Source organism: Eucyclogobius newberryi, unplaced genomic scaffold, assembly GCF_026437365.1.
Source record: "Eucyclogobius newberryi isolate DKJ021-1_F unplaced genomic scaffold, fEucNew1.0.hap1 SCAF_8, whole genome shotgun sequence".
NCBI lineage: Eukaryota > Metazoa > Chordata > Actinopteri > Gobiiformes > Gobiidae > Eucyclogobius > Eucyclogobius newberryi.
The window spans coordinates 21,589,830-21,617,560 of record NW_027316500.1 but is presented as its reverse complement, the minus strand read 5'-3'; the positions used below and the strand labels follow the sequence as shown (position 1 = coordinate 21,617,560).

General features: G+C 41.3%; 1 protein-coding gene across 2 annotated transcripts; it reads left to right on the top strand.

Moving 5' to 3' along the window:
• Positions 1 to 98: 98 nt before the first annotated feature.
• dachc (dachshund c) lies at positions 99 to 23,902 on the top strand. Of its 2 annotated transcripts, none has more exons than XM_072436733.1 (11): positions 99 to 708; positions 8,632 to 8,741; positions 11,496 to 11,603; positions 14,892 to 15,070; positions 16,105 to 16,225; positions 16,311 to 16,433; positions 19,488 to 19,684; positions 20,533 to 20,680; positions 21,858 to 21,986; positions 22,166 to 22,270; positions 23,418 to 23,902. In XM_072436733.1, the coding sequence occupies exons 1-11, from the start codon at positions 122 to 124 to the stop codon at positions 23,453 to 23,455; spliced, it is 1,845 nt and encodes a 614-aa protein (XP_072292834.1). In that variant the 5' UTR covers positions 99 to 121; the 3' UTR covers positions 23,456 to 23,902. The 2 variants fall into 2 exon arrangements, with proteins under 2 accessions (XP_072292834.1, XP_072292833.1); XM_072436732.1 differs by having other exon boundaries at positions 20,530 to 20,680.
• Positions 23,903 to 27,731: the final 3,829 nt, after the last annotated feature.

Below are 27,731 nucleotides of genomic sequence, written 5' to 3'. Positions count from 1 at the left end.
CCTCCTCGATGCGCGGCTCATTCCGGCCACACAGCAACACTTGTTAGGAAAACTTACTTTAGACACTGTTGACTCTAAAGTTGACTTGTTTTTGTTGTTGTTGAAAGCTTATTCTTTGACTATGACTACCATGGCCTCTCCCGCGGCCCCGGCTCTTCTACCGGCTGCACCGCTCGGTCACCACCCGACACCGAGTTCAGTGTCTCCGGCCACCAACTCTCCGCCACCTGCCGCCACTTCTGCCGCCTCGTCCCCGGCTCCTCCCGTGCCTCACCCGGCGCTTCTTCACTCCTTCCGCGCAGCAGAGCTTTTACTCCCGAATGGATCTGCGCTGAAAACGGCGGGGCTGTCCCTGTCCAGCGGCGGCAAACCGGTGTACGCGACCCCCTCGCCGGTGGAGAGCACGCCGCAGAACAACGAGTGCAAACTGGTGGAGGTGAAGGGGGTCAAAATCGCCTCTTTTACGGTGAAAGACACGGAGCTCATTTGTCTGCCACAAGCGTTTGACGTGTTTCTCAAGCACCTGGTCGGCGGGCTCCACACCGTCTACACGAAGCTGAAGAGACTGGACATCACGCCCGTGGTGTGCAACGTGGAGCAGGTGCGGGTGCTGCGGGGGCTCGGGGCAATTCAGCCCGGGGTGAACCGCTGCAAACTCATCTCCAGACACGATTTCGAGACGCTCTACAACGACTGCACTAACGCCAGGTGAGTGCGGCGCGGGACGGAGCCGCGAGAGGCGGCGGGAAAGTTTGAGTCCAGCTGCAGAAAGTGCAGCTGTTGTGCGCTGGCTGCGGATGGGAACAGCGGGGGCAGCGGGAGCAGCGGGGCCGCTCTCAGCCGCTGTACCGGGCAGACAGACGCGTGTGTGTGTAGAGCCACTTAGAGCCACTATAGCAAGTAAACTGTACTTACTCACCAAAGTTTTTAAAGTTACAATTTACTTTGGCCACAGGCTATAGCTTACTTATAGACGTTTTGCATTAATTATTTATACAGGCTTTCTAACTTGCCTGATATAGTTTGCATCTTAAAAGTGATGATATTTGGTTTGTTATTTAGCATTTACTACAGCTTTTATGGATCAGCTTTTTTTCTCCGAAGTTAGTCAATATAAATTATTTGACAATTAGTGCAATGCATAGACAAAAGTTGCATATGGTGGACAAACTAAAATTCCTGAAGTGAACTGTGACTTTTACTGCCTAAAGTGCCTTCCTGTAAATCATCTAACACCAACACAGTTTTTAATTCAATTATTTTTTATCAGGGTCTGATAATTCCCATTTAATCAGATGGTGATTATTGGATTGCTATGATGATGTTGATGATAATGAATTTTAGTAATCCCAATAAAAAGCTCTTTTCAAAGCTAGTCATGTTATCATAGGCTCTAATATCTTTCTCTTACACACTGTAGATGTCACACACACACACTCGTGGGCACACATTGAATCTGACACTGTCATTCTGAGAAATTGATTCTTCACAGAAATTAATTAATTTTCATTTGGCCCCAAGCGGCAGCTTAAATCAGGACAAGCTCACTCACTCACTCACTCACTGATCCTTGCACTCTCTTCTCTCTCTCCTTCCTTAATAACTCGCTGTCTTATCATATCAACACTCTTTAGCCCTGAGCATCAGAACAGAGAAGATGATTAAATGAATTCTCAGTATTTATGATACGATTATGTAAATGAGCTGTTTTGCAGCACTCTGATGGTGACCAACTACATGGGTCATCAATCCAATGCGCCATAGATGTTTGGATAAAGGAGCTAAATTGGCGGGGATGTGGTTTCCTGGCGCTTCAGACGAATGATGTGCAAGCCACATGCTCAGAACAGCATGAGTTTTAATACACAACAAGTGTGGATTAGCCCCATCAGTTTGGGGAATTTATTGTTTGATAGTTAATCCCTGCTCCTTAGAGCATGAATAATCCAATTTACACCTGTCATTTAACGCAGATAGAGGATTTGTCAAGATGTCTACCCAAAACAACTTGAGACAAAAAACAATAGAAACTTTTTCAAGACGACTTGATGCATTTACTGCTTGTAGCCTTAATGTTTGGCTTCATTACGTTTAAATCCTAAAAGCGGGACTGTGTTTAAAGCTGTCACAAGCTAAATTGCAGCATAGAGAAACATGCTATTGTTAGAATCAAGTTGTTGAACGGATTAACACCTGCACTCAAGCACTTGAGAGCCTCTAACCAAGAAGAAATCCAGATGCATCTTCTGGGAGCTTGGGGGATTTCTTGTGATCAGGTGTTAATGGGAATGTTGTAACACAACCAGAGAAATACACAGCCTCTGCCGCCTCTAATTATCCACACTACACACAAACAGCTTTAGTTAATGAGATCTGAAAACATCACTTTATGTGTGGCTCAGGCACTTCCAGTTCACTGCAATTCTTAACTGTCAGCTCAATTCTGAAAAAAGTCTGTGGGTTCAAAAACATACTGATACTCGGGCTCAGGACTACAAGATGGCAGTGGTTAAATTTGGAACAGGGGACAACAAAAGCTATAAAAGTTTCAAGAACATCTCCAGAATATGACGTTGCAGCTCTTTGACAGCACCAAGGCCCACTCAGGGTTTTGTTACTCATTAAGACAGCCATCACTTATTATTTTCCAGCCCAGTACAGTCAGACAGACAGGATAGAGCAGAAATAACAGCCTTGTCAACTATTTTAACATGACCAAAAAGACGCTTTACAAGTTTCTCATTGTTTTCTATTGTACATCCATTTTCAGTAGAATTTTTTTTATAAACAGCCTTTGTTCAACATATTTTCTTCTTTTGTCTTTCTCTTAGCCCTTCAAAGTCACACAGAGCACTGACTTTTGGCCAAACCTAGTTATAACTCATTCATAGGTGTTGGTACATACACACTTACTACAAATACACAGTCTCACACACAGACAACTGGGCGGAAAGATTCCCTGGTCACGCCTGTGTGTTTCTGCCTTTGCTTCAAAATGACATTAGTTTCACAAAGAGAACATGACGTGTAGGAGGCAACCTGATACGTTGTCCTTTTCTTTCCCCCTCACAAAGGAACAGTTTCATTTTATGTAATGTTACACACATCAAAAGTCCCTGGGTCAAACGCATACATCCCCATTATACGCACTTATTTATTTGTGTCAAGTTCAGAAATGTCAACCTGGGTGTTACGCAAAACCTGTGTAATGTAGCATAGCGGTAACATCTCTCATTACCGCACGACAAAGCACGTCTGCACTTGTGAATAGCGTTTGCTTTGACCGCACTGAAAAGTAGCACACCGCTTGTTTTAACGGATAAATGCGTATTGTGTTTTAACGTTATCAATTGCAATGGTCCAAACCCTGCAATAAAAGAGGAGGCTTCTTTTCGTGCAAATTCAGGTGCAACGTTTCTCTCTCAGAACTGTGACCTCGTTAGCTTGAATAAACTATTGAAAAAAGGATTTTGTTAATGCACAATTCTCTCTTGAAAGTTGCACAAAAGCCGCCAATTTCTATAATATCTGACTTTTCGTTTTGGCCGATAACCGATTTTTGCCGTTATATCAGTGCTTTCACTTTTGAAATAATGTCAACATTATTTATCAGGGATTTTATAAATACAAACTAACAAATATGAATGACAAAAAAAAAAAACATCAGCGCAGAGGGGAATTTTCCATATCAGCCAATAACGATATTTGCATCAATACATTGGCTATATCTCTTTATCTTACAATCATATTAAGACAGCTCTTTTTTCGAAGAATTACACCTGCGTCCTCAGACACTCCACAAGAAAGCTTTTTGTCATGAGACTTCAAAGCCAAGATGACAGCAGGTGTAAAACAAACACAAAAACTTTGCAGATTCCAACTGGTTAGTGATAAATGAGACCGAGTGGCCCACCGAGTGCAACCATAGCTCGCTCTTTGTCTTTCTCTGTGGCAAACCTTCAACGTTTTGGAAGCTGGCAGCGGTGGGCCGTGGTCTGCTTGTGTGGGAAGGTAGACTCCCCTAAAGCTATGTCCCATCACCGCAAGCACCATAAGTCACTGTCAAAGTTAAGCATTTAGGGATGGGAGGGGGGAGTGCTTTGTAAGGGTGGGGTCATTAGCTCAACTTTAACCTTTGCTCTCTTTTGATGTTTTATAGAGAAACGATGAGATGGTGCGGGCTTCCCTGTCCCCTTTATGACATGTCCAAATGGAACACACACACACCGCACACACAACACACACACACACACACCTACATGCGTGTAGACACCGTCCTGACCCTGGAATGTGGGAGAGGAATGCGCGGCCGTATCAGTTGAGGAGATCAGATTCTTGCCATGATCAAACGTCCTGTCTGAGAGTCTGGCTTTGAAAGTGCGTGTGTGAAAAGTGTGTGCGTCCAAGCTGCCTTCTTCTGTCATGACATCACGCAAGCCTCTTCTAGTAACAAACGCTGCATGAAGGTTTTTTTCAGCCCCCAATTTAAGGAGAAGATCACAACATCAATCTTTGCCTGACTTTTGTAACCAGCAGCATAAGTCTTCCCTGCGCTAAAGCAACAGCCATATGATTTATCAAACCGGACCGTGACGGCGAATACAAACCCGGCTGATAAACACAGATTGAAAGGGTGGGAGCGAGGGAGCTGTAAACCGCTGCTAATATATTCCAAACAAAATCTTGTTTGAGCTAGTCTCCCAAACAACCCCCTTCTAATTTTTTTTTCCTCTTCTTGCACACAAACACACAGCTGCTACCTATCAGCACCTCAGTCCCTCCAAGCCAGTAGCTGTTCCACTGTTTTGACTGTAACACTTCCTCTTCTTTCATGACTTTTCTGCTCCCCTCCTGTGTGCGTGTGTGTTAGCGGCCAAGAGAGAGATCTGTCATCTTTGCTCTGTTTTGTTTCTCTTCCACCTGCGCTAAGCTTCAGCTGCCGTGTTTAGCGTTTTGTGTTTCAGGTAAGTGGTAAAAGTGGTAGGGGCCGAACGCAATGTACCTCTCCGTAAAAAAAGAAAAAAAAAAAAAAAAAAGATGTGTGTATGAGTGAGTGTTTGTGTGGCCTAAGCGTTGGCATGAGGGAGGACGTCTGGGTGAGATTTTAATTAAAGTTTGAGACAAAGAGGTCATAAGCCACCCCCCCTTACACACACCTTACACACAGACACACAATGCACTGTTTTTTCTCTCCCCCCTCCTCTCCCTCATTCCATCCCCTCAGCTTGATGACTTTTCCATGAAAGGCTTTTTCATTAATCCTACCTCAGGGAACCGGTGCTCTCCAACCCCTCGCACACACACACACACACACACACACACACACACACAAACACACACTTACACACACACACGCACGTACACACATAAGCCAAAAGTGCGCTCACATGCACAAAAACACACATGGACCTCCCTCCATGGGTCACTTTGATGTATCAACACACTTGCAGACTAAACACAAAATGGGGTTTGAGATCTTAATGCCCCCTAAAATGTAGCACATACAAAGGCGCACATCGTTTAAGACACACAAGTGCGTACATAGGCCATTAATTAGTGTGCGCAAATAAACAGCAGTGAGGAAAAGGGAAGTGGCAGCAGTAAAAAAAAGGGAAAAATGCGACCACGCTCTTTGGTCTCTGTGTGTTTTATTTCCCCTGCTGCTATTTGCTCTTCCATTTGTGTTAATATGTCTTTCAAAATCAGTTGCGAAGGAATTCATCTTCAAAGTTCAAGGCCTAAAATACATTTCCTGCTTTTGTTAAGCGCAGGGTGCTACAGTAAATGGCATGAGGTAGGGGCCCAAACACGGAAACTGAAGATTTGTTTTATTTTTTACTCAGGGTTGAATTCTGTTAATTGAACAAATATTTATTTTTATTTGTAAATGTTTTTACATTTAAAATTGTATTTGCTATATATGCATACAATATTTATTGCTTTAAGGATTTTTTTTTTTGCTCACATGTTTTCTTAGATAAGGCAGATTTTTAGCGTGAAATGGGGAAGCAAGAGAAGGGAGGACATAAAGCAAATTGTCAGCGCTGGGATTCAAACTCACTCACCTTAAACACTCCACCACCGGGCAGCTCTGCAACAAAAGTAAAATTATGACATCATTATTGTTAATTGTTTATTGCAGACACAGTATTCATATTTTTTTATGTAAAATTTTGTAACATGCTATTTTAACTAATTTACCATGTCTACAAATCATTACTCAACCCTCCCGTGAATAATTGTGCATTTGTTTTGCTTGGACTTCAATTATAACTCAAAAAGAAAGGCATTCTAACTCGCTGTTGCTTAGTGCGACTCTTGATAGTCCTAAATCGAGGCGTTCTTCTTTGGGGGATTGTTCAAGCTTTTGCTTTTTTCAACCTAGCTTGAGTTGATTGCTGCATGTATGTTTAGTTGGCCCGGTAACTAACGGACCATTCTTCACTTTAGACTTTGATTCAGGCTCCAAGATGCAAGAATAGGCCCCAATCTATTGTAATAAAAGGCAAAGATTCACCCAGGTCATCTCTTAATGTTTTTATTTAGAGCCCAAGTGCTGTCACAATACTAGAATTCCAAACTTGATTTTGATCCATCCATCCATCCATTTTCTACCGCTTGTTCCCTTTCGGGGTCGCGAGTGACTGGAGCCTATCCCAGTGACTTCGGGCCTTAGGCGGGGTACACCCTGGACAGTGGCCAACTTGTCGCAGGGCCAACACAGAGACATAGACATTACAGACAGTTCACGCTCACATTCATTCACTAGGGCCAATTTAGAGTCACCAATTTTGCCTAACACATGCAGGTCTTTGGACGGTGGGAAGAGCCGGAGAACCCGGAGAGAACCCACGGTAACACGGGGAGAACATGCAAACTCCACCCAGAGAGATCATGTGATGTTGGTCTGGTCCGGGAATCGAACCCACGATCTCCTTCTTGGGAGGCAAGAGCGCTAACCGCCTTTGCTTATTTGATAATAAGAAATATTCTCGATTCTTTAGTCCAATTTCGATACCACAATGAATAAAAATGCTTCTTTTTAGGTCAAGGTTTTAACAATTGGCTGACATTTCTGTAACACAAAATAATAATGCGTTCTTTATTAAAGTCTGAGGTATTTTCTGATAAGATGGTAATCAAAATCATTCCACAACTGTTCAAAAAAGGTCATTTTTTGAGGTCATTTTGTCCCGTTAATGTCGATACTTGATCAAATTAGTATCTGATTTCGATGTTAGTTTTCCAATACTTTTGACAACTGACAACCGACCTTGTCAAAAAACTTGCATGTGTGTGTAGTAATATCTCTAACCAGTTTTTTAAAAATGCATCTGCTGTTTGGATCACAAAAATGTTTAGTATGTTCTCCATCACTCAGACTTGCACACACATATAGTATAATCCCCTTACCATAACCCTCCTCACTCCCCACTGTCGGTGAGTGAGCCTACCTGTGCGCGTGTGCCGGCGTGTGCGTGATATCTGATGTCAGCTGTCACATCCCAGTCGGTCTGGGCCCATAATAAGAGACAATAATAACAACTCATTAAAACCGAGGGCAGGAACTGTGGAGCTCATCGGCTCATCAAATTAACCTTTGAACACTTCATACACACACACACACACACACGCTCACGACGCTACCTGTTTTTTCTCACGCAGTTAGTCGCTACACAATCTCTCGCTCTCTTATTTTTTGTCTCTTCCCATCTTCCCCCTCTCTCAGCCGGTGGGTGTGTCAACAGGGGATTGGTCCTTTCTGCTGGGTAATTGATGAATTATATGCAATATGCAAATGAGGCGCCATTAATCTCCTGACTGACAGCTTCGTTTATGGGGCCTTAATGACGGCTGGATTAGATTCTAATTAAAATCTGCTCAAAGACACCCCACGCTAGGAAGCTGCTACTGCTAGTCTATCTCCCCCTCTTTTTTTGTACACTTTTCCCCGTATCTTTTACCTTCCCTCAACTTCTTCTCCTCCACGCCCTCACTCCGTTCTGCCACACTTGAACAGCGCGCACTCTTGTATCTCCCATGTCAGAGTGGTAGGAGTTGGAGATGAGCGGTGCTGCTTGTCATTAAGCCTGATGTGGCCCGTGTCATTCCCCCTGTCAGGACATTCACACCGTTTAGTCAGAGCCCATGTGATGTCTGACAGCTTTTCACATACTTCCTACACGATTGATTGAGCGTGCCCGCCTCAATCAAACCATGTGAGTCTGCCTGCTAGTCGTCCGGCGTTATCGGGGGGAGACATTTGTGACACGGCTGGAAAATGGGGGGATTGAATGAGCAGATGAAGTTGGAGCGGTAAGGGAGGAGGGCAAACACATTTAATAAGCAAACAAATGAATGAGTAAGCTGAACAGTAATGAGGTGCTTTATTGATGCCACAGGGAAACTCCTTTTTTGCTTGCTCGTATCCACAGGGAGGTCAGATTTGCACTACAGCAGCCTTCCCGGAGACGCTCAGGTTTCACTGTTTTGCCAGAGCAAGATCAGAGGTTTTACTAAGTGAAGGACAGTGGGGTCTGCGACTACTATAAAGGCCTCCCATTTGAGTCGCAGCGTGAGAGACAAGTATAAAACCACCTAATGACTGTAAGTTTGTGTTTGGATTTGCAGCTCAAGGCCCGGACGACCGCCCAAGAGGCTCCAGAGTGTGACAGAGGGCGGGACCCACCACATGCTGTCTCACAGTGGGCTGATGCACGCGGGGATCATGCCTCCTGCAGGTGACCACCCACTCTTAAACTGTACAGAAAAAAACAATACCATATTTATACGTGCGATAATAAATGCATGAAGGCAGGCCTCTTAATAAAATTTTACTTAAAAAAAAAAAGTTCTGTTGTTCTTTGATCTCCTGAATTTACAGGAGTTTTCACAAGGCCTAATAAAAATCAACGGGAAAGCCAAAGGTTTATGAAAACGGGACACATTGTATTGTATTCTAAGAATTTTATAATTTTGTAAAATGACGTGGTTCTGTCAGTCAATATCCCGTTCGTTTTTGCCATAGGGATTTATAAAAATTCAAATATTAAGAGTTAAAAGGCATGATGGAGTCTAAGCAGAAATGTGGTAAATAATTTCAATAACGCGGTTGTTTAAAAAAATACATGTACAACTTTTCTGCAAAATTGTTGAACAAAATATTTAAATAACTTTGTGGTTTATAAAGTTTCAGAAACAGATTTTATATAAAATGATAGGTCTTGCGCTCATTACTTACTACGTAGCTGATTAGCCTCAAGCAAGCTTTCAAACGTTTAATATGATTTTCTTTTTTAATCCCTATGGGAAAAATGAATGGAAAATGTACTTCTGAAACCAAGCTGTGGGCGGTCACTGTTGAGCTCCATCGCCACTGCTGCCTTAAGGTAGACTGACAGAAGAGAAACTGCCAATCCACACCATTTACCACCCTAACCACTCACACCACAGTCATGCACAAGCAAGGCAGGTGAATTGTCTTGTCTAAGCACACATCATAAATATGAAGTTCACACAAAATGTATTTATTTATTTACTTAAGGGAATGTTATCACCATTTTACTCTTTCAAATACTTTTTAATGTGACTAATTATGCTTTTATTCTTTGTATCGTGAGTTATTTTGTACATTGGTTTTTATGTGTTTTTATGGCTGGAAGGCACCTTTTGTATGAATGGTGCTCTACAAATAAATCTTGATTTGAGCTTGATTGAAACCATAATCTCAGCTAGACCAAAACACTAAAAAATTAAGTTTAACGACACTCATAAACTTTACTGCCAACTAAGCAGTTTAATCACACTATTCTTCTTTGAAATAATAGATCACCCGTCCTGAATACTGTAGGTACATGATTGGGCATTTTCCCCCTGATTTCCATGAAACTGCATCTTTACTCATCATCGATATAAGGAGGCACAGGGAGGCGTAGTTCTGGGAGGTAACCTGCGTGCTGATTAATAAAATTAGCATACATAGTGCTGACACATGCAAAACTACTCATAACTTGCAAGCTTAGGGGTTTTATCTTGAAGAACTCATGTAAAGTGGTCTGTTGCATCAATAACAGATTTCAGAGACCTTTGAAACCTCCGGGGTGATGTATAAAGTCTAAAGATGAAGTGCATGAAAAGTTTCCTGTTATTTTGGTAATTTGAGTTTTTACATTTTGACTTTGTAGCAACACTCGCTCCCCCTGGCCGCTCTTCCGTGTCACAAACAGCAGTGTACCCGGGTGTAAGCAGAGTGCCTGTCATGTTTTGTGTGTGTTAGATTTGGGTGTGTTTCAAAAAAAAAAGGGAGAAAAGTAATTGTTGGCACCTTACTGCTCTCAAAGTTGCCCTTGGCTTTGTGCTCTTCACTGCAACCTGATCTTTTCATTCCCCGCCTCAAAAGAAGCCATTTTCTATTAGCCTCCGTTTCCTCTCACTGTTCAAAGGTGCTTGAGTGCGTGCGTATGCGTGTGTGTTGTGCGTTCAAGAGCATCTTTCTCAGTGGGAAAAGAGTCTTTTTCCACCAAAGGAGAGGGCACGGCGGCAATGTCAGCGCCACTGATTAGAACTGGCCACATGAGAGGAGAGGAAGAGACAGGCAGAGGGAGGACATTTGGGCGTAAAAGGCAGGAAAAATCTTTGATGTGATCCTCCTTAGTCGCTTTTTCACTCACACAAGCTCACGCACACACACAACGCGGTGACTTATGTCCTGCTGTGATGCTGACATTTGAAAAGGTAAAGTAAGGAGAGGGGATGGGCGCAGAGCAGCAGTGAGGAGTTGAGAAGATGAGAAAGAAAAGAAACAATTTGTTGTGGTTGTCTATGCCACAGGCAGCTACAGACAGGCCAGACTCGCAGGTTATATATACAAAAAAAAATCACAAATGTTTATGATCCACTATCAGGAAATTAAGAGAGTTTGTTTGCTTTCCCTGCGCTGCGTTTGTTCAAGAGCTCAGTCCGTCAGACTTTAATAATTCACTGTGTTTGTCTGTATCAGTTTAATTTTCTGAGGCAAGAGGGAGCTTTAAGGATTGCGCTGAGGGTCAAACTACCTTCTCAGGTTCAAGGCACAAATTAATAGAAAATCGGGCACACATCACATTTCTCAAAGTGCAGAACCTCCATTAGAGAGTATTTGTCTTTTAATTTGCAGCGATACAGAAGTGGTTCAGGAGTACGAGGTGGAGCCTGCCTGTGTGTGTCATGCTGTGCTGTGGGCTCCGATGTCCCTGTGTGGGAGAGATGAATGTCTTGGCTTGTTCCTATCACTGCTGATTCGCTGGCAGACTAAATGGCCGGTGCAGCGGTGCAGTCAGAATGAATGGCCGGCCTCTGTCTTCCCATGACAACCTCCTGCCTACCCACTGCTCTAATCCTCCACCGGGGCCATTGATCTGCCTCTTATTGATCCCTCCTTTTCTCTCTTTTTCCCTTCCTCTCATTTTTCTTGTCTTTTTATGTCCGACTTACTCTTCTGTGTCCGTCCTCCTCAGATCTGTCTGCCCTGGCCAAAAAGATCAAGTTAGAAGCGATGGGTTTCCACAGTAACCACCAGCACGGCGGGCTAAACGGGGAGAACGGCGATCACAACCATGGAATGAGTAAGTCTCGGCCCATTAAGCGTCCTAAAAAAAAGGAAATGCACACCAATGGTATATAAAATGAACTGACAATTGTTGCTTGATGCAGTGTCAATACTAGCACCTGGCTGAACCACAACAATTCAAACCAGGATATGATGTCACTTCTGTTCAATTCTTCTGGCCTGGTTGCTTTTTGCATTGTGCTTTAACGTGTCTTTGCCATTCCAAAAGATTAATACATACACATTTGAATTTTTAACAGCAACTGGATTACAAAAACAAATTAAGCATGGATGTTTGGACCATCAATTTAATTATCATTGAAATTACTGACAGGAGCATGCAACTAAGCAACGTTTTATAACATGCCGGTAGTGATTTGCATCTTTTGAAAAGGATTTGACATTGCCGTACATAGCCCAGATGCCATCCACTTCTGTTTCTCATGTTCAACAAATCATAAAGTAGTAATACTGCGTAACCTGAGATCCGAATTTACAGGAAGAGAACCTCGGCGTTGTAGAGTTTAATGTGCTCTCAATGTCAGTAAAAAGCCAATAATGGGCAGTGGAGTGAGAAGATGCCTTGCTGTCAAACTTTCAATTATCACTTTTCCAAAATCTGTCCCTGGAAAGCAAAGAATCGCCTAATTTGGAAACCGAATCCTCTTTGGCGTTTGGTAAAATGTTTTGTAGTCATATGGAACGAAAAACTGTTCTTCTTCACTGCAACGATCCTGGCCAGCAAAAGTGGAGCACCAGTAGGCAAAAAGCAAGGGTACAGGGATGATAGAGAGATGAATAAGATGAGAGGCTAAAGCCAAATCAATAGTCTTCTCTCTAATTCACTATCCTGAATGCAAACGACAAACGCCGGACAATCGATGGCGGAACGGACACGCACACACGCACACATGCACATGCACACACCCACACAAACAAACGAGAACCGCCACCCCCACTGTTATCGACAGGTTAAAGCGACATCAGTGTGTTTAGACAGATGACAGGGCTTATGGAGGTCTGGGCGGAATACACTATCAACCTGGGACACAGTCATTATATGTACCGCAAGGTTGAAAGAGAAGAAACTGTCCTTAGTGCAGAGCTCCTCCTCCTCCTTCTTTGGTTTGCTACTGAAATCATTTTTTGAAGTGGAAGGACCAAAGGAGTGCGAGCCAGGAATCAAAACCTGTCCTGGTGCATGTGGTAAGCTCTTTGGTGTGATGTGGCCCTATTTATGTGTAAATACAGATGATGTTTTTGTAAATACAGATGATGTTTTTCTAAGCCATCCGTAATGTTAATACATTTAAACATTGTAAACATTGTAATTTCAAAGGTATGCAAATATTTGTAAATGCTAACTAATTAAATTTGTTGCTAAATTAATTTAAACATGATAACAGTTTCTGTCAGTAGCCTAATTGTTTTTTACTTTTAAAAAGATTCCACTCTTATTTGTAATATTAATTATCCTTAATTTATTCTGAAGTAGAGGAATTCTCTTGACAATGTGTGTACTGTACAGACTATTGCTTAATTTGACTACATCCAAAGTATGGCTTCAAGCACTGTTTACCATCCCGCGCACTGAGTTACAACTGTCTGCATCTGTGTGCAGTTAGGTGGCATGGTTACCACCAGCTATTATAAACCTGTAAAGCTTAATCACTGTTAATGATAGAGTCAAGTGGAAACACACACACACAGGCGTACAACCACACACACACACACACACACACATACACACACACACACACACACACACACACACACACACTGTGCACATGCATCAGCTCCATACACATACATGCACAATGAGTTCTTTCCATACTGCCACCCACAGCCTTATGGGAAGGATAGGGCCTAGCAGCGCTTTAACCACTACAAAGACAATCTCAGATTACACACACGTACACACTCACAAATGCTGAGTGTGACACCTTATGGGCCGGGGAAGAGCGGGCAGCAGCCATTTCTGCATTTAACAAGATCTTCTGGGAAATTTACAGTAACTGTTTGTTTACAGTAATGGTTTGTTTGGATAAACATAAGAGAGGCACTTTGATTTTTGATGTTTTTAATGAAATATAAGAGAGAGTGATGGGAGGGCAGAGAAAGTGAGAACTAGGGTGAGGGGGGTTAAGGAACATCAGCAAGAAAATGAAATTATGGACGAGGTAGGTGGGGGCGGTGACAAATGGAGCGCTGGGTCCCAACCAAGGCTTAATATTTGGAGTTGGCTCAAGTTGATTGTTGGAGCATCTGGTTATTTAGCTCTATTCACACAGATCTTTTGTTTGGATTGGTTTCTGCTCTGGGCAAGTGAGGGACTAATCTGACAAATGCACAAAGCACCGCACATATGTCCAGCGAACCCAACTCGTAAAGTCAACGCCTCTCCCTTTATTTCACACTTCTCTCTCCTTTTAATGTCTCTCTTTCTTTTCTTTCCTCCTTTATTTGGTTTATTTCGTAATCTCCTTTCGTTGGATAGCCTTTTTTGTTTCTATCCACTCGTGCTATTATATGTGACAATTGTGCGGAATAGAGTCCAAGATTTTTGCCTTTGTGTTTATAATTACCCGGCATGCATTGCTGGCCCAGCACCAGGTCTGCCATCAGCTTCTTTTGTTCCACTTCCTCCCTGTGTTTCTTTTGTTTTTGTTTTTCCTTTTATTAAATGATAAATATTTATGTCATTTTATCCCCCCTCAACAGGATTGTTTGTTTCATGAATAGAGGGACCGAAACAACCCACTGGGGTGCTGTTGAGCGGAAGGATTTTCTTTAAAGATAGTGGTTGGATGTCTTAAGATAGTAGTGAGAACAACAGATTGTCCAAGATAATAAGGGTTTGGTTTGATAGAAAATGTGTTGGATTATTGTCAGAAACTCCAGGGCACTGAGAAGTAACTCAGGTTTGAGAGCCAGGTAAAAAGAATCACATTTTTTAAATTGAAACTTGAAGTCACTTTTAAAAGTTTTCATTACCACCACCTTCAAAAAACTCCACCAGTGACGTCCTCTTTCTATCGCTTCTTTTAATAAACTTGCATACTCGCATATACTCTATAATATTTTTTGGGCTTTGGATAACAAGCATCATCACAGAGAAATCCTGTTAATGCACAATATCTGGTTAGTCAAGAGAGACTCAGCCTTGATTTCAGCACACACGAAAGAGCAGCGGGACTGAGGATTAATTCAACGTGAATACACTGTTTAGCATCCTCCTGCTGTGGCTCCTCTGACCTTTGACTCTATTGACTCTAACCTCCACTTTTATGCTGTTTCCCTCTAGTTCTTGACCAGCTACCTTTCATGATGATGTCACATCCTCTGATCCCTGCCAGCCTGGCGCCGGCCTCCGTTTCCATGGCGATGGGCCAGATGAACCGACTGAGCACTCTGGCCAGCATCGCCAACGTGGCACAGCTCCATGCCAAGGCCCCAAACAGGGCTCCCACCTCTGTCATTAAGGTGAACTCCGACTCCCATCAGCCCACGGGAGCTGACCACTGGCCACAAGATTTGGCTAGAAGTCTGACATTTTTAATTGGCCAAAATGGGCCAACCATTATACAGATATGATTGATTGGTTGTACATGTCCTGAAACTTTCACAGTAACTGTCTGTACAGATCATGTCACTGAGCAACATCTCTAAGAACTGCTTTTACAACATATCTGTACAGATTTTATTTAATTTTATGAAAAACAGAAAAACTAAATATAAAACAAGTGTAGCCGCTTTAAAATAGAGCAAAAATGCAAGGCTACTACACTATTATGTACAATAAGTGGCTCTGATTTTCTTAATGTACACATGGACTATGAATATTTGTATGTAAAATGCAGCATATGGATAGAATAAAGAGCAGGTTAACTAAAATAAACTTAAAGGCGGTATGGACGATTTTTCGGCGATTTGAGAACGCAGGCGGAAGTGCGCATGCGCACTCCCCCGTGCGGACTGATACAACACACACGTGCGTTTGTTTATTAGTGCAACGGAGCGCATCGCTCGTCTCCCGTAGATTTCTGTCCACTTCTGCGTCAGCTCGAACTGTCTTTCTCCGTCTTCATTTTGCCCCGTACACTGAGGGAACTATATTATGATAGATCCATGCGCTTAGGCACGCGGAATCGTGGGGACGAACCTGACGCGGCTGCAGGTGAGCGGTAGGTGCGTTTTATGATTGATTCCACGCCACGAGGAAATATGATAAAAAATTTGCTGAAAAAAATCGTCCATACCACCTTTAATTGGTTATTACTTTAAAAGAAAATGTTTGATCAAAGTATATTTCCACTGCGTAGTCTTGCCAAAAGTTGGCACCGGAAATTACTGGTAACTGCTTCATAATAATAACGATGCAGGCCATTGTTTTTAGGATGCATGACTTAGAACTGCAGAACAAACTTTATTTGCATTATTTCCCCTGGAACACACCCCACAATGCTTTTATCCGGTTGACTTCAATGTTTGTTTTTGTTTTTTCTTGTGGTTCACAGGAGCGAATGCGTGATAGCCCCTCTCCCTCCCCCTCATTGGAGGAAGGTCAGATGTCATCCAATCACAGCAGCAGTGTGTCAAGTTCACCCTGTCACACAGAACGCAATCTAGAAATCTCACGTATGTCTAATAATCAAGTGAGTTCTTTGTTGTAAATTTATAATAGTGATTTTAACAAATTGTTTATTCCTTATACCATTTATAGACTCACTTCATGATGGTTTATCAAGTCATGGAGTGTTGGGACATTCGCCCAGTGTGGGCACTAGAGACATGGACTCTTCACTGGATTACAGCAAAGAGAACAAGAGGAGCCACATTGACAGAGGTGAGATGTGCACTCAGCTCAACAAACATGGCTTTTGGTCAGTAATTAATAATAAATTACATTACTGGGGATTAAGCTCACCAGTACAAGAACAAGCATGTTACAGTATGTATGTTATTAAAAAATACTTAAATTACAAGTCAGAGTAATCCTTCATTCATCCAGGACTGGCCCAAAGTAAAAAGGGTTAATATCCAGACGCTTCGACTTCCATCCAAAAGTAATTTTAATTTTAAATTACAACTCATTGTTATAGTTGTAACACAGACCTTTTCATGGTTATTTCTTATTCATCTATATTCATGGCAGTGGGCACAGTGCAGGTCTCGGCTTTTGTTCTCCTTTCTCACCCACTTAGTATATAAACTATTTTCAGTGCAAGAACATATCCAGTTTATGATCCTATGTACAATATATTTACAACCCAAAAGGGACTCTCTAACAGACAAACTGAGAAGTGCTGTCCTCAGGTCTCAGTCTGCTCCAGTCTCACTAACACTGTGTAGTAGTTGAGAAAGGGCTCCTAATAGGTTGACAAGAGAGAAATAATTCAGTAACAAGTCGATAAGGATTCGACTTCTCGGGCGGTTCTGCTCTTTCACTCCTGCTCGCTGTAGGTGTTCCCCTCGGTGTCCCGCTGTGAGCAAAAACAAATAATTCTGGAAAACAGGGCTCCATTAGACCAGGAAGCAGTGTTACATTAGTGAGCCATTTGCCGGGCCGCGGCCTAACGAGCCAGGCGGCCTCCCGCACTCTCAGCTGGACCTCATCTGCATAACGACCACCTCCCTGTCGTTAGGGCCCGCGTTGCCACGGCGCTGCAACGTCAGTTGTTTGGTTCTCTCTGTCAGGGAGGTTTGCATTAGCTTAATGAGGACTGCTCAAGGACAAACAGTCAGCAGAAATCTACAGCACGAGAGAGCAGCGAGTAAGAGAGAGTTTGTATGTATATGCACGCGCGTGTGTAAATGTATTCTTCTACTGAATGGCATTATTCAGTAATCGAATCTAAAATCACAAAGCAGCACAGGTAAAGTTTCAGATGCTGTCAGGTATCTGTGAACATATTGACAAAGCAGTGATGGCATCGGCGACGTGAATGCCATGCATCACACACTGCATTTATGCAATTGATTTCCAATTGATTTCCCTGCATGCAAATGAAATACATGTACATTTGCTGGATTGCTTGCTTTTGTGTTTGACCTAGAACACGGTTGCTCAGGTTCATCCCTGAGTTTCAAAGAGGACCTCAGCGCTGTCATTCTGTCAATCTGTTGTATGATAATCTCTAAGTGCATGTACGTGTGTGTGAGGCCGTTTTGGCTGTGTGTGCTGTTTCAGTGGTCTTTGAACAATGTATCCATGCAGCAGAGATCAGAGGCCATCCCTGACACCTCACTCCCATTAACCAAACATCAGCAGAATTTTATTCTCCCTCTGTCTCTCTCCATTTCTCTCCCTCCTCCCCTCTTCCGCTGACTGGCAGTCTTCACATGGTGAAGTTCATTAGCCCTGGGGACGTGGGGTAGAGGGAAAAGAGAGATGAAGTTGGGAGAAAAGAGAAAAACAGACAGTGACCTTGGTTAGGGAGATGGGTAAATGATCAAACAAGCTGGCAGCCATGTGTGTGCGTGCCCATGCCAAAATGTGTGTGTGTGTGTGAATGTGAGGTAAAGTAGGCGTAAAACAGTAACTCAATAAAGGATCAGTCACATCCAAGGAGCCTGGGGAGCCCACGCTGCTGACTGCGCACTTTAACGGCTGTGGATGTGTGTGTATCTGTATGTGAGCCACAGGAGTGTAGTTGGATGCCCTCCGCTGAGTTCGCCAGCACCTGCTAATTACCTTTCTCTACAGAGCAATGCTTTTAGCAAGAAAGAGGGAGAAAGTGGAGGAGAGGGGGGCATTGCTTCTCATCTGTGAAACACCTTGAATGTGACAGTTGCCAAGACATGAGGCCGAGGCAGAAAAAGGGAGGTGGCTGGATTTGGAGCAGAAGATGCTGTGGTCAGCTAAGTAGAGAAAACACTGTCATTTGTCACAGACAGAGAAAAGTGCCAGATATCACATCGCACGTTCACAGTTGTCTCTGCTCCAATAACCACCGGGCTCCCAGGACATCTTCGTCCTCAGTGGCTCGGATGACAGTGAGCGCATAAAGTGAGCAACTGCTTGGTGAAGTAAAAAAAAGCACAAAACGGCTAATCTTCATCTGCCTCACCGGCACAAAGCAGGAACACACAGTTCTCAGGTTTACAAACAGATGGTCATCCATAATGCAGCTTCTTAGCTGTTTTTATGGGACATGTCAAGCTGTGATGCATTATCAATAGGCAAAGTGCCATCTAATAAAGGCTAACCACATTTACAGAGCCCCAAACTAGAAGTCTGGTGTTTGTACACTCGCAGGCATGTGGGACAATTTGTGTTAACATCTATTTGTTTTGTGCTCAATGGACTGCATGACAAAAAATGCCTCAGTGCAAAATTTTTAGTACACTATCAAAAATAAAAATTGCTTTTGGTGTTGCTTCATTAAGCATTTTCCAGAATAATTTACAGGTTTGTGTCCACACTACCACTAAATATATGAGCATTCCCTCTCTGGATTTATAAATATTCCAAACTATGATAATTCATTATTTATTACATACCATATAACCACCCAGTACTAATCTTTCATCGTTATGTTTCTTTGGATTTGGTTGTTGGTATATTCCCTCAGGTTTGTGTCTGAAACCCTAAACGCCTTGACCTGAAAAACACTGTCCTTTTGATAACCTCTTGTGTAGAATTGTTTTCGATTCGCTCAAAACGTATTACATTTTCAATGCACAATTAAACCGGTGTCAATATTCTACTATAATACTAACCACCTACATTTCCGGTTTAAGTATAAGATCGAAAATGTGTGCTGTAGTTATGCTCTGTGTCTTTGCTCGTCATTGTGCTTATTAAAACAGACAGATGAGGAAGTAGACCTTTAAAACCGATATGGCCCCGGGAATATTGACTGGCTTCACTCCATGTGTCGTCTTCTACACCCTGCAGATAACAGCTCCTTGGCTGTTCAGACGACCAGGGAAGTCTGTGACAGACAAGTGTACCAGAAACCCCCATTGGGCAGGGAGGGCTGTGAGCGCCTCTCTTACCCTGCAGGACAGAAGCTCTCTGCAGGGTTCCACCACGCTCCCTTCATCTTCCCTGAAGGCCTGTCCTCCATAGAGACCCTGCTCACCAACATCCAGGTGAGTCTCTGCCAGGGTTTTATTTTGATAATGCTCCACGTGAACTGAAAACCACCCTATGGGATTCCCAAAATGGTAAATATTAAACCAGTCAGGGACAAGCAGTAATTGGGCTGGGTATGTGCTGACCTGCTTCTCAAATTGTATATCTAGTCTTTGTTTTTTTTAGGTACAATGAAACCAGTCCCTGCTTTATTTTCAATAGAGGGAGTTGTATGTCCTTGCTGCTATAAATTACCAACAAATGATTTGTTTTCTTCTTTATGGGTCACTCCATAATTTAATATGCAGCCATAAAATGATAATTGGTGTTGATATAGAAAGTAACCCCTTGGACCTGAACATGGACAATTAAACTGAGACAGACGGGACAGATACAGGACGAGACATATGTCTTACATATGCCTTATGACTTACATTTAGTTTTTTTGTATTTTTCTTTAAGATGCTGATTTTCTTTTGGATTTTGCCTTTCACTCTCTCTTTATTTATTGTTTTATTTGTGTGTGTGTGTTTGAATACAGAAATGTATAAAATAAAAATAAAATAGAAAGTAACTGCCCTTACTTGCAGTCGTTTTCTAAATGCGCTACGCAATAATGAAAGAAGCTAGTAGAAATTTCGTCAAAAGGTCGTAAAAGTAGAAATAAAATATCAAAAAATACAATTTAAATTAATTTATCATTTGAATCAAACATGGAACCACAGCTTTGAAATGGTGGTGAACATTGAAAAACTTCAAATTTGAACTCCAGTCCAGTCCAGTATCCATGACCATGACCCGTGAGCCCAGCCTGGGTCTGGTGTGTGACCTGTTGACGTGTGCCCGCCTGTGTGTCTCCAAGCAGGGTCTGTTGAGGGTTGCCATAGAGAACGCCCGGGCGCAGGAGAAGCAGGACCAGCTGGAGCGGACAGAGCTGAAGATGGAGCTGGTCCGAGAGCGAGAGCTGAGGGAGACGTTGGAGAGGCAGCTGAGCGTCGAGCAAAAGAACCGAGGTAACAGACGCAACACCACAACTCATTTTATCTATTGATTGCTTTGTTGCATTCATTTGTTTCCTCTTTTTTAAAAAAACATAACAAAAAACTTGTATTCAAGTCCACCCACGGCATTAGATTTCTCTTCATGGGTGTGGACTTACTATACACACTGACATTGTATTGATTTTCACATAAAAAAGTCTTGACACTTTTGCTGTATAGCTTCACCTAATCCTCCATCAAGCTTCAAGGACTTCTAAAAGCAAGAAAATCAGATAAGGAAGTGAAGACAACTACTGTATATTATTCCTGAAAGGCTTTAGCAGGCGAGAATTAGACCATAGTTGGCAGTGTAGTACCACGTAAATCAAGTTTGTGTCATATAGGATGTGTAACATAAGCATTACTGTTATTCCTCTATGATATTTTAAATCAAAGTCTAAATAAAAAATGTATGTCTGCTCATGTGAAATGCACATTATCTATGCATGTGGCAAGTTTTACTTTTCAAGAAATATGCTGATTTTACACACTGTTGGCTGCATCAATACTTGGAAACTCTCCAAGGTCTCTGTGAAGGGCATTCTGCATTAGACAGAGGCGACAGAGCGCTGATGTTTAAGCTTCACATCTGCTATGACTTATTTATTAGCAGCATTCAATTTGTGCTAATGTTCAAAGCAATGTATTTATGGAGTCATAGACCAACTCATTCCGCCATTTCCTACTGTACACATCTATATATTTGCATTTGAAATATTGTTAAAATTTAAAATGATAATACAATTCTTATGACTGTAATTGACTATAACTTTTCTGTACAAATAATTCTAATGGTAGTGTTTTTGCTTGGTATACAAGCCAGACAGCAATACAAATATTTGTATTTAAAGTAATTTTTTTATGATATTCCTAAAGTTTTATTTATCTGTCTGTCTAAATGTTTAAAATAAGAAGCCTGAATAAAATAGAATGAATATTTTAAAATGAATAAATATGAATGCAAAATTAAACGATTGTGGATTATTGTGTTGGATTACTCTTTGGGTATCCAAGAAAATGTAATAAACAAAGTGATCTGATGAATGGGCAACTTAAATACATTACAAGGATTTTTACAATAAAAGCTATTTCAGTTCAGACAAAGCCCACTTCAAACATGAGAAGTCATAAAAGTCTTTTCTCTTTCCAGTCATGATTCAAAAGCGTCTAAAGAAGGAGAAGAGGAGTAAGAGGCGACTACAGGAAGCCTTGGAGGAGGAGGTGAAACTGCGGGACCAGGTGGAGCACAGCCTGCTCCACAGCGCCCCCACACTCTCAGGTACACACATCATCTCTTTGTAAACACATCAAGACTTATTTGTTTCAGCCGTAACTCACCAAGCACAAGCGGTATTCTCATTTTCATATTAAATGTCACCATGCCTTGAGTACAACACAGGCTCGACTGTCCATTAGCCTCTAATTAAGTGTCTTTATGAATTAATGACCAAACTACAGGCCATCAATCATCAGCGGCCCCTCCCCACTCAGAGTCTGTGACCCAGGACGTGGAAGGGAGCAAACATGATGACAACAGGCTGGACACTAAGGCAACAGCACAAGGTACAGCTGTCTGGCCAACTAACAAAGCATACAGCACAACAACCGCACTTACTTTCAATGTAGTGTTTTATTTCTAATCTGGAATCGCTGCTGCTGCAAAAGCACTCTCGGATTCAATTTGGTTTAGAGCAAAATAAAAGACAAATCCAAGTTATAGAGACAATTTTACATTTTTATGTGCTCTTGGACATTGTAAACCGGATTTAAAAGATTAGCAATTTCAGCATTTGCTGAAATTGTGGTTCTGGCAGATTTCTCAAAGCATCTGCAATCTCAGCCTTTCCTCCCCTCTGAACTTTGGGAATTATTAACTTATTAACTTTGCTTTTGTGAATACATGACCAGCTTAGGTTACGGGGTTTTCCCTAAATTAAGAGCATGGTGTGTTTTTATCTTTCAGTGGTTTTTATTTGGCTCTAATCAACTGGGCTCTAACAACACATTTGAGGATTTCACCTGCTTTCTGCATTTGATGCTTAACTGACCAGTGTACTGGAAGGGTTTTCAAAGATTTCTCAGGGAGGCCGCACCTCAGAAATTGACCAAAATTAAATGAAGCGTGATGCAGTTCAGTGAGGCTGCTGCTTTAATGGAGATGGGCATTTAATTTATTTATTTCTGCCAGCAATGTTGTCTTCAGAGTGATAGATTAATGAGTAAAATGTTTTAATAGACAAAAATAGAAATGCACATGATCTCTCGCCCGCTTCCATTAAATGAGTACATAGTCCAACCCCTCCTCGGCTCTGCGCCGCTCCAGGACCACCTTACCAGAGAGCTTGCTTGTTCAAAGGCAATTTTTAATTGAATGTCAGTGAAGCAAGAAAAGAACTGGCCACTAATTAACGGCTGTCTTAATTGTCCTCATGACGAGTTTGTTTGGACATCATTTGCATAATTAACACCCAGTAATAAATCATTTAAAGGGGGATTGTCTGTCAGACAGCAGGGCAGGAAGCAATTCCTTTGTGCCAGGAAGTTTTATCGAAAAAACATGGATCTGAGCCCAAAGCACAATTCCCAGTTCTTCACTAATCATGGCTGTATGATCTATGGTTCAACTTCATCTTCAACTTGACCTCTCAGATTTTTACAGACTCTATACATAGACGCACTTTTTAACTGATCTTTTTTCTGTGTGTTTCAGAAGGCAGAGTGTTCCTTCAGACAACTGCGATGTACTGAACGCCTCGTGGATGAACGGAGAGGACTATCCAGCAGACTTTTACAGTCTTTTACAAAGCAAACACCTTTGACAGGCATTTGATGACCACTTTCATCCTCTACAATTTAAGGGTGACATTCCTGTTTTTCTTGTTTAATTTATTACATTTATCACTGGATCTCTACTGTAGTGAGAACAGTATTCTGATGTGGGTCAATGTGTTTCTTTTCAATCACGTTTTCTGATCCTACAGTAGAAAAGATGAACATAGTTGTTTTCTGTCAGTGCTGTTTATCTGGACGCAGTTAATAAATATAACTTGTAACAAGAGTCGTGTACATATATAGTCATCAATTTTTGTTATCATGAATATAACGGCATGTTGTACAGTCAGTAAATGACTTGTATTGTGAATGTTATGCAGTAGTGCAGTTTGACAATACAAAAATACAAATCCTTTTTATGAACTTGTGTCTGTGCTTTTTTAATTCATCAAAATCGTTTAATATGTTTATTTAGAACATTATTAAATGTTTAGCTTAATATTAAATCTCTTGAGATGAGAAAGACTGTTTACGCACACGCTGGCTACACTTGTGAGTGTAGCGGGAGATGTGTCATTGATTCTAGCTGCATCTCCAAAGCATACACGTAAGTATTGACACACAGACAGGAGGAGGCCAGAAGGGTCACATGCTAGATGTCCTTTAGAGAAACATGTTGACAATGCACTATCTCTCTGTGTGATGGGCTCTTTTTGCTGTGTGTGGCCCCTTTTTCACAATTTCACAAACAGCTAAATGCAAATGGTCAGTTAAGAAAACGTACATTAGTGCAAAATTATTATAAAATGCCATTTGTACATATAAGTTATAATTGGACCAAAACTTGTGGGTTAGTTAAGTCTATACATATTATTTACTCTCAATAAGCATTACATTTTCCAAAGTGAGTGATTTGTATAGACAGATTGGAATGGGAGCTTGTCTAAAAATGCAATGTGCCATTTCCTGGACTCTGGCTGATAAGCATTGATGCAGGAATAAAACAATACCTTTGTTGCATGCAATTCTTCCTGAAATTGAGGATGGCTGACACCTGAATAGCAATGATTCACATAAATGAATGTGAGAATGAGCCATCAGCTTTCAGATGACCACCTCAGTGCTGTCCCGACTAAAAAGGTTTGTGACTTCATTCAGCACTGTGCTACTCTTTCACGCTTGCTTGTATCTTTCTTTCTCTTGTCACACCCGCACGCACATTTGCCTCACAACTCACAGAGTTGCATTGTCCTGCCGAGCGATGTGTAATGGAAAAGATAAATGGAGGACAAAGCTAAGGTGACAGGACGGAGCATGCATGTGTGTATGTGCATTTGTGTGAACCCGTATGTGTGCACTGCACAACAGACCAGCAAACCATCTGCTCATCTCCTCTTAATGAACAAAGCAAACAGCAGGAGTCAAGGCTGTCTCCAAATCTGGAGTCTCTTTATTGGTAAGTACACACACACACACACACACATCTTTGTGCTGTTTAATCTGATTATCTTTGATTGAGAACAGGGGCAAAGCAACCTTTTTAGACCTTACTCCTACATCAGTGACAGAGATGGTCTGAAACACAATTAGCAAGCTGTTCCTGAGTTCTGCTTTGCAGTCACATCTGACCACGGGTGGCCAAATAGACCTAATGGCTGGGAACTAACCAATGGGAACTAACACACCACTGCATCCTTACATGATGAGGAAAAGCAACACTATTAGGCAGCTGTTCACCATATCTTTTCAAATGTATTTGGTGGTAACATAAGCATTGGATCAATTGCCTCTAGAGTAATAACACACTGAGAGGAAGGTATACACATGGTTTGATGTGACTAAAGCTGGCAGCTTGTGGTGTAGGACAAAGCAAGGCCTCCGAAAAGGAGGTCAGGACATTGACAAAATATGACACGGTGTGCATAATATCAAAGAACCACAGTGAAAACCCATTCATCTGGACTTTGTGTAGTCTCATCCTGCTCAAGGTCCAAAGCACAATTATCAGGTCCAGTTTTTACAAGTTGAATGTACTGGATTGTTTATGACACATTGACCTAATAGGCTTTTGAGAATTTACAAACGCTTCGCTTTTTGAGATTGTCTGTTGACTGGGTGACTGTCAAAAATACACCACATTTGAACTTATCTTAAATCATTTTTACAGCAGTCACCAGACAAACCCTAATTCCAGGGGTGCGTCGAGTGTTTATTATTATAGTATATATATGAGCTCACAAAGAATAAGAATAAGAAACGTCTAACTGTTGCATTACATTATTGCCATTAATGCGAGTTATATTAAGTGGTGGAAGAGAACTGAACATTCCTATTTCCTAAGTACTGCCCGAACTGTATTTAACTTCCTGAAGCTGTCACATAAGTTAAAACCATACTTACTTGGTAACATTCTTTCCAACACCTTCTCCATGGAATGTCTTATATACTGTGGAATATTATAACCAAGGGAACAACATTTCCATGGAAACGAGCAAGAAGCTCCTGCAGGCCATGTTAGAGTCAGGTTTGTGGAGATGCAAGCCCACTGTGGAAGCTGGGGTGGAAAGAGTATTCAATGTTGTTGCTGTACAGATACAGGAGCAACAATGACTCAAGCAAAAGTAAAAGTAGAATGGACATATACAAATCTACTTAAGCAGATTTTTTACAGGGGTGGATGGTGTTCTCTATTTTGTTACTTAAGTAAAAGTGCAGATACGGCAGCAAATAAATACTTAGGTAAAATACAACATAAAATAATCTACTTGAAAATACTTTTACACATATCACACATATTTTCATTAACAACTGAATCAATAGCTTCATTGTCCTGGTCATTTTTATGTATAGCTTTTTGTTTGCTCAAAGCCAGGACTTGAAGTACAGTAATTTTGCTTACTTTCCACAACTGATTTTTGATAAGATTGATCTGTGAAGATCTTGATGCAGAATTGTCCGGACTGGATCAATTTCTTATTGTTTCTCGACTCTATATGTACTGTGTATATATTTGTTTGCTCAAAGCAAAGACTTGAACACAAAACTTTTATGGAGGATGCCGCCATAAACATGCTGAAAAAAGACCCCTCAAACCAAACAGAAAGTACAGTCATGTTTGACTTTTCAATCCTTTTCAATTTTTTTTTGAAACGGATTGAAAAGTCAAACATTACTATAATGTTGTAGAGTAGAAAGTACTACCTCATCTAAAATGCTGTGAAGTAAACTTATCTACTGTATAATTGCCTTGAGTAAAGATTATAGATAACTAACACTTTACTACTGTAAGTACAGTACTTTTACTTTGAGACTTCATTACTTTCCATCACTGGCAATAAGGACACATGTTTCAGTTAAAAAATAACTACGACCATTTTTTATTTTTTTATTTTAGCCAATGTTTTGGGACTGCCATGCCAAGAATTATACGCAATTACAACTTTAATTAAAAAGGAGAAAAAGAGGGACAAGTTGTGCAATTTGTTGGAACATGATGGAGGGACAATAAGTGCATAAAATGAAGGTGCATTATGTAACTTTTTAGGGGTTGACAAGCTTGTCTCTTTGGAGATGTTGCATTTCCTGGAATGTTCCATAATATGACATTAAACATCTATCTTGCAAAAAAAAGTGTCACCTACTTGTCTCCATGGAGAGTTTTCATGCCATATTTTAGAACATTCCAGGTAAAGCAATAACATCTCTATCTCCTCAACTCTATGAAGACAAGAAGCAAGTAGGTTTGAACCATTAAGAGAGCATAAAAGGAGGGTCTAATGGTTCAAAGCCTATAGATTTGATAAGCAATTTAGGATACTCAAATTGTACCCTACACTTGACTCCAGAACTACTAATTGAATTTTTCAGCCACCACTGAGTAAGTGGTGCGTTCTCTAAAAGAAGTGCCACATGAGACCATGGATCTATTCATCTATTATTTATTATCTATCCATCTCTAAAACACATACAAAAATACCCTTTCACACCAAAGACAAACGTGTCAGAAAATAACAATTTCTAATTTGCATAATACACTTCTCTCTACAAGCTTTATGCTGCATTTTTAACGGTTGTTTGGATGTAATTAAACAAAATAATTAAAAAAAATCAACGTTCAACTGAAATAATCGATTGACTAGTTGTCATAGTTGGCATAACAGGTCAGCCTGATGATTGGCTTTATAGAGTAACAGCGCCCTCAAGTGTTCAAGTTCAGTTCTGCAATAGTTCCCTTTTGGTCTTTACGGGCTTC

Excerpts from the sequence above, each read along its gene's own strand:
- dachc (XM_072436732.1), top strand. The coding sequence starts at position 122 with ATGACTACCATGGCCTCTCCCGCGGCCCCGGCTCTTCTACCGGCTGCA. Across the intron at positions 11,604-14,891 it reads CGATCACAACCATGGAATGA|TTCTTGACCAGCTACCTTTC; the intron begins GTAAGTCTCGGC and ends GTTTCCCTCTAG. Across the intron at positions 15,071-16,104 it reads CTCCCACCTCTGTCATTAAG|GAGCGAATGCGTGATAGCCC; the intron begins GTGAACTCCGAC and ends TGTGGTTCACAG.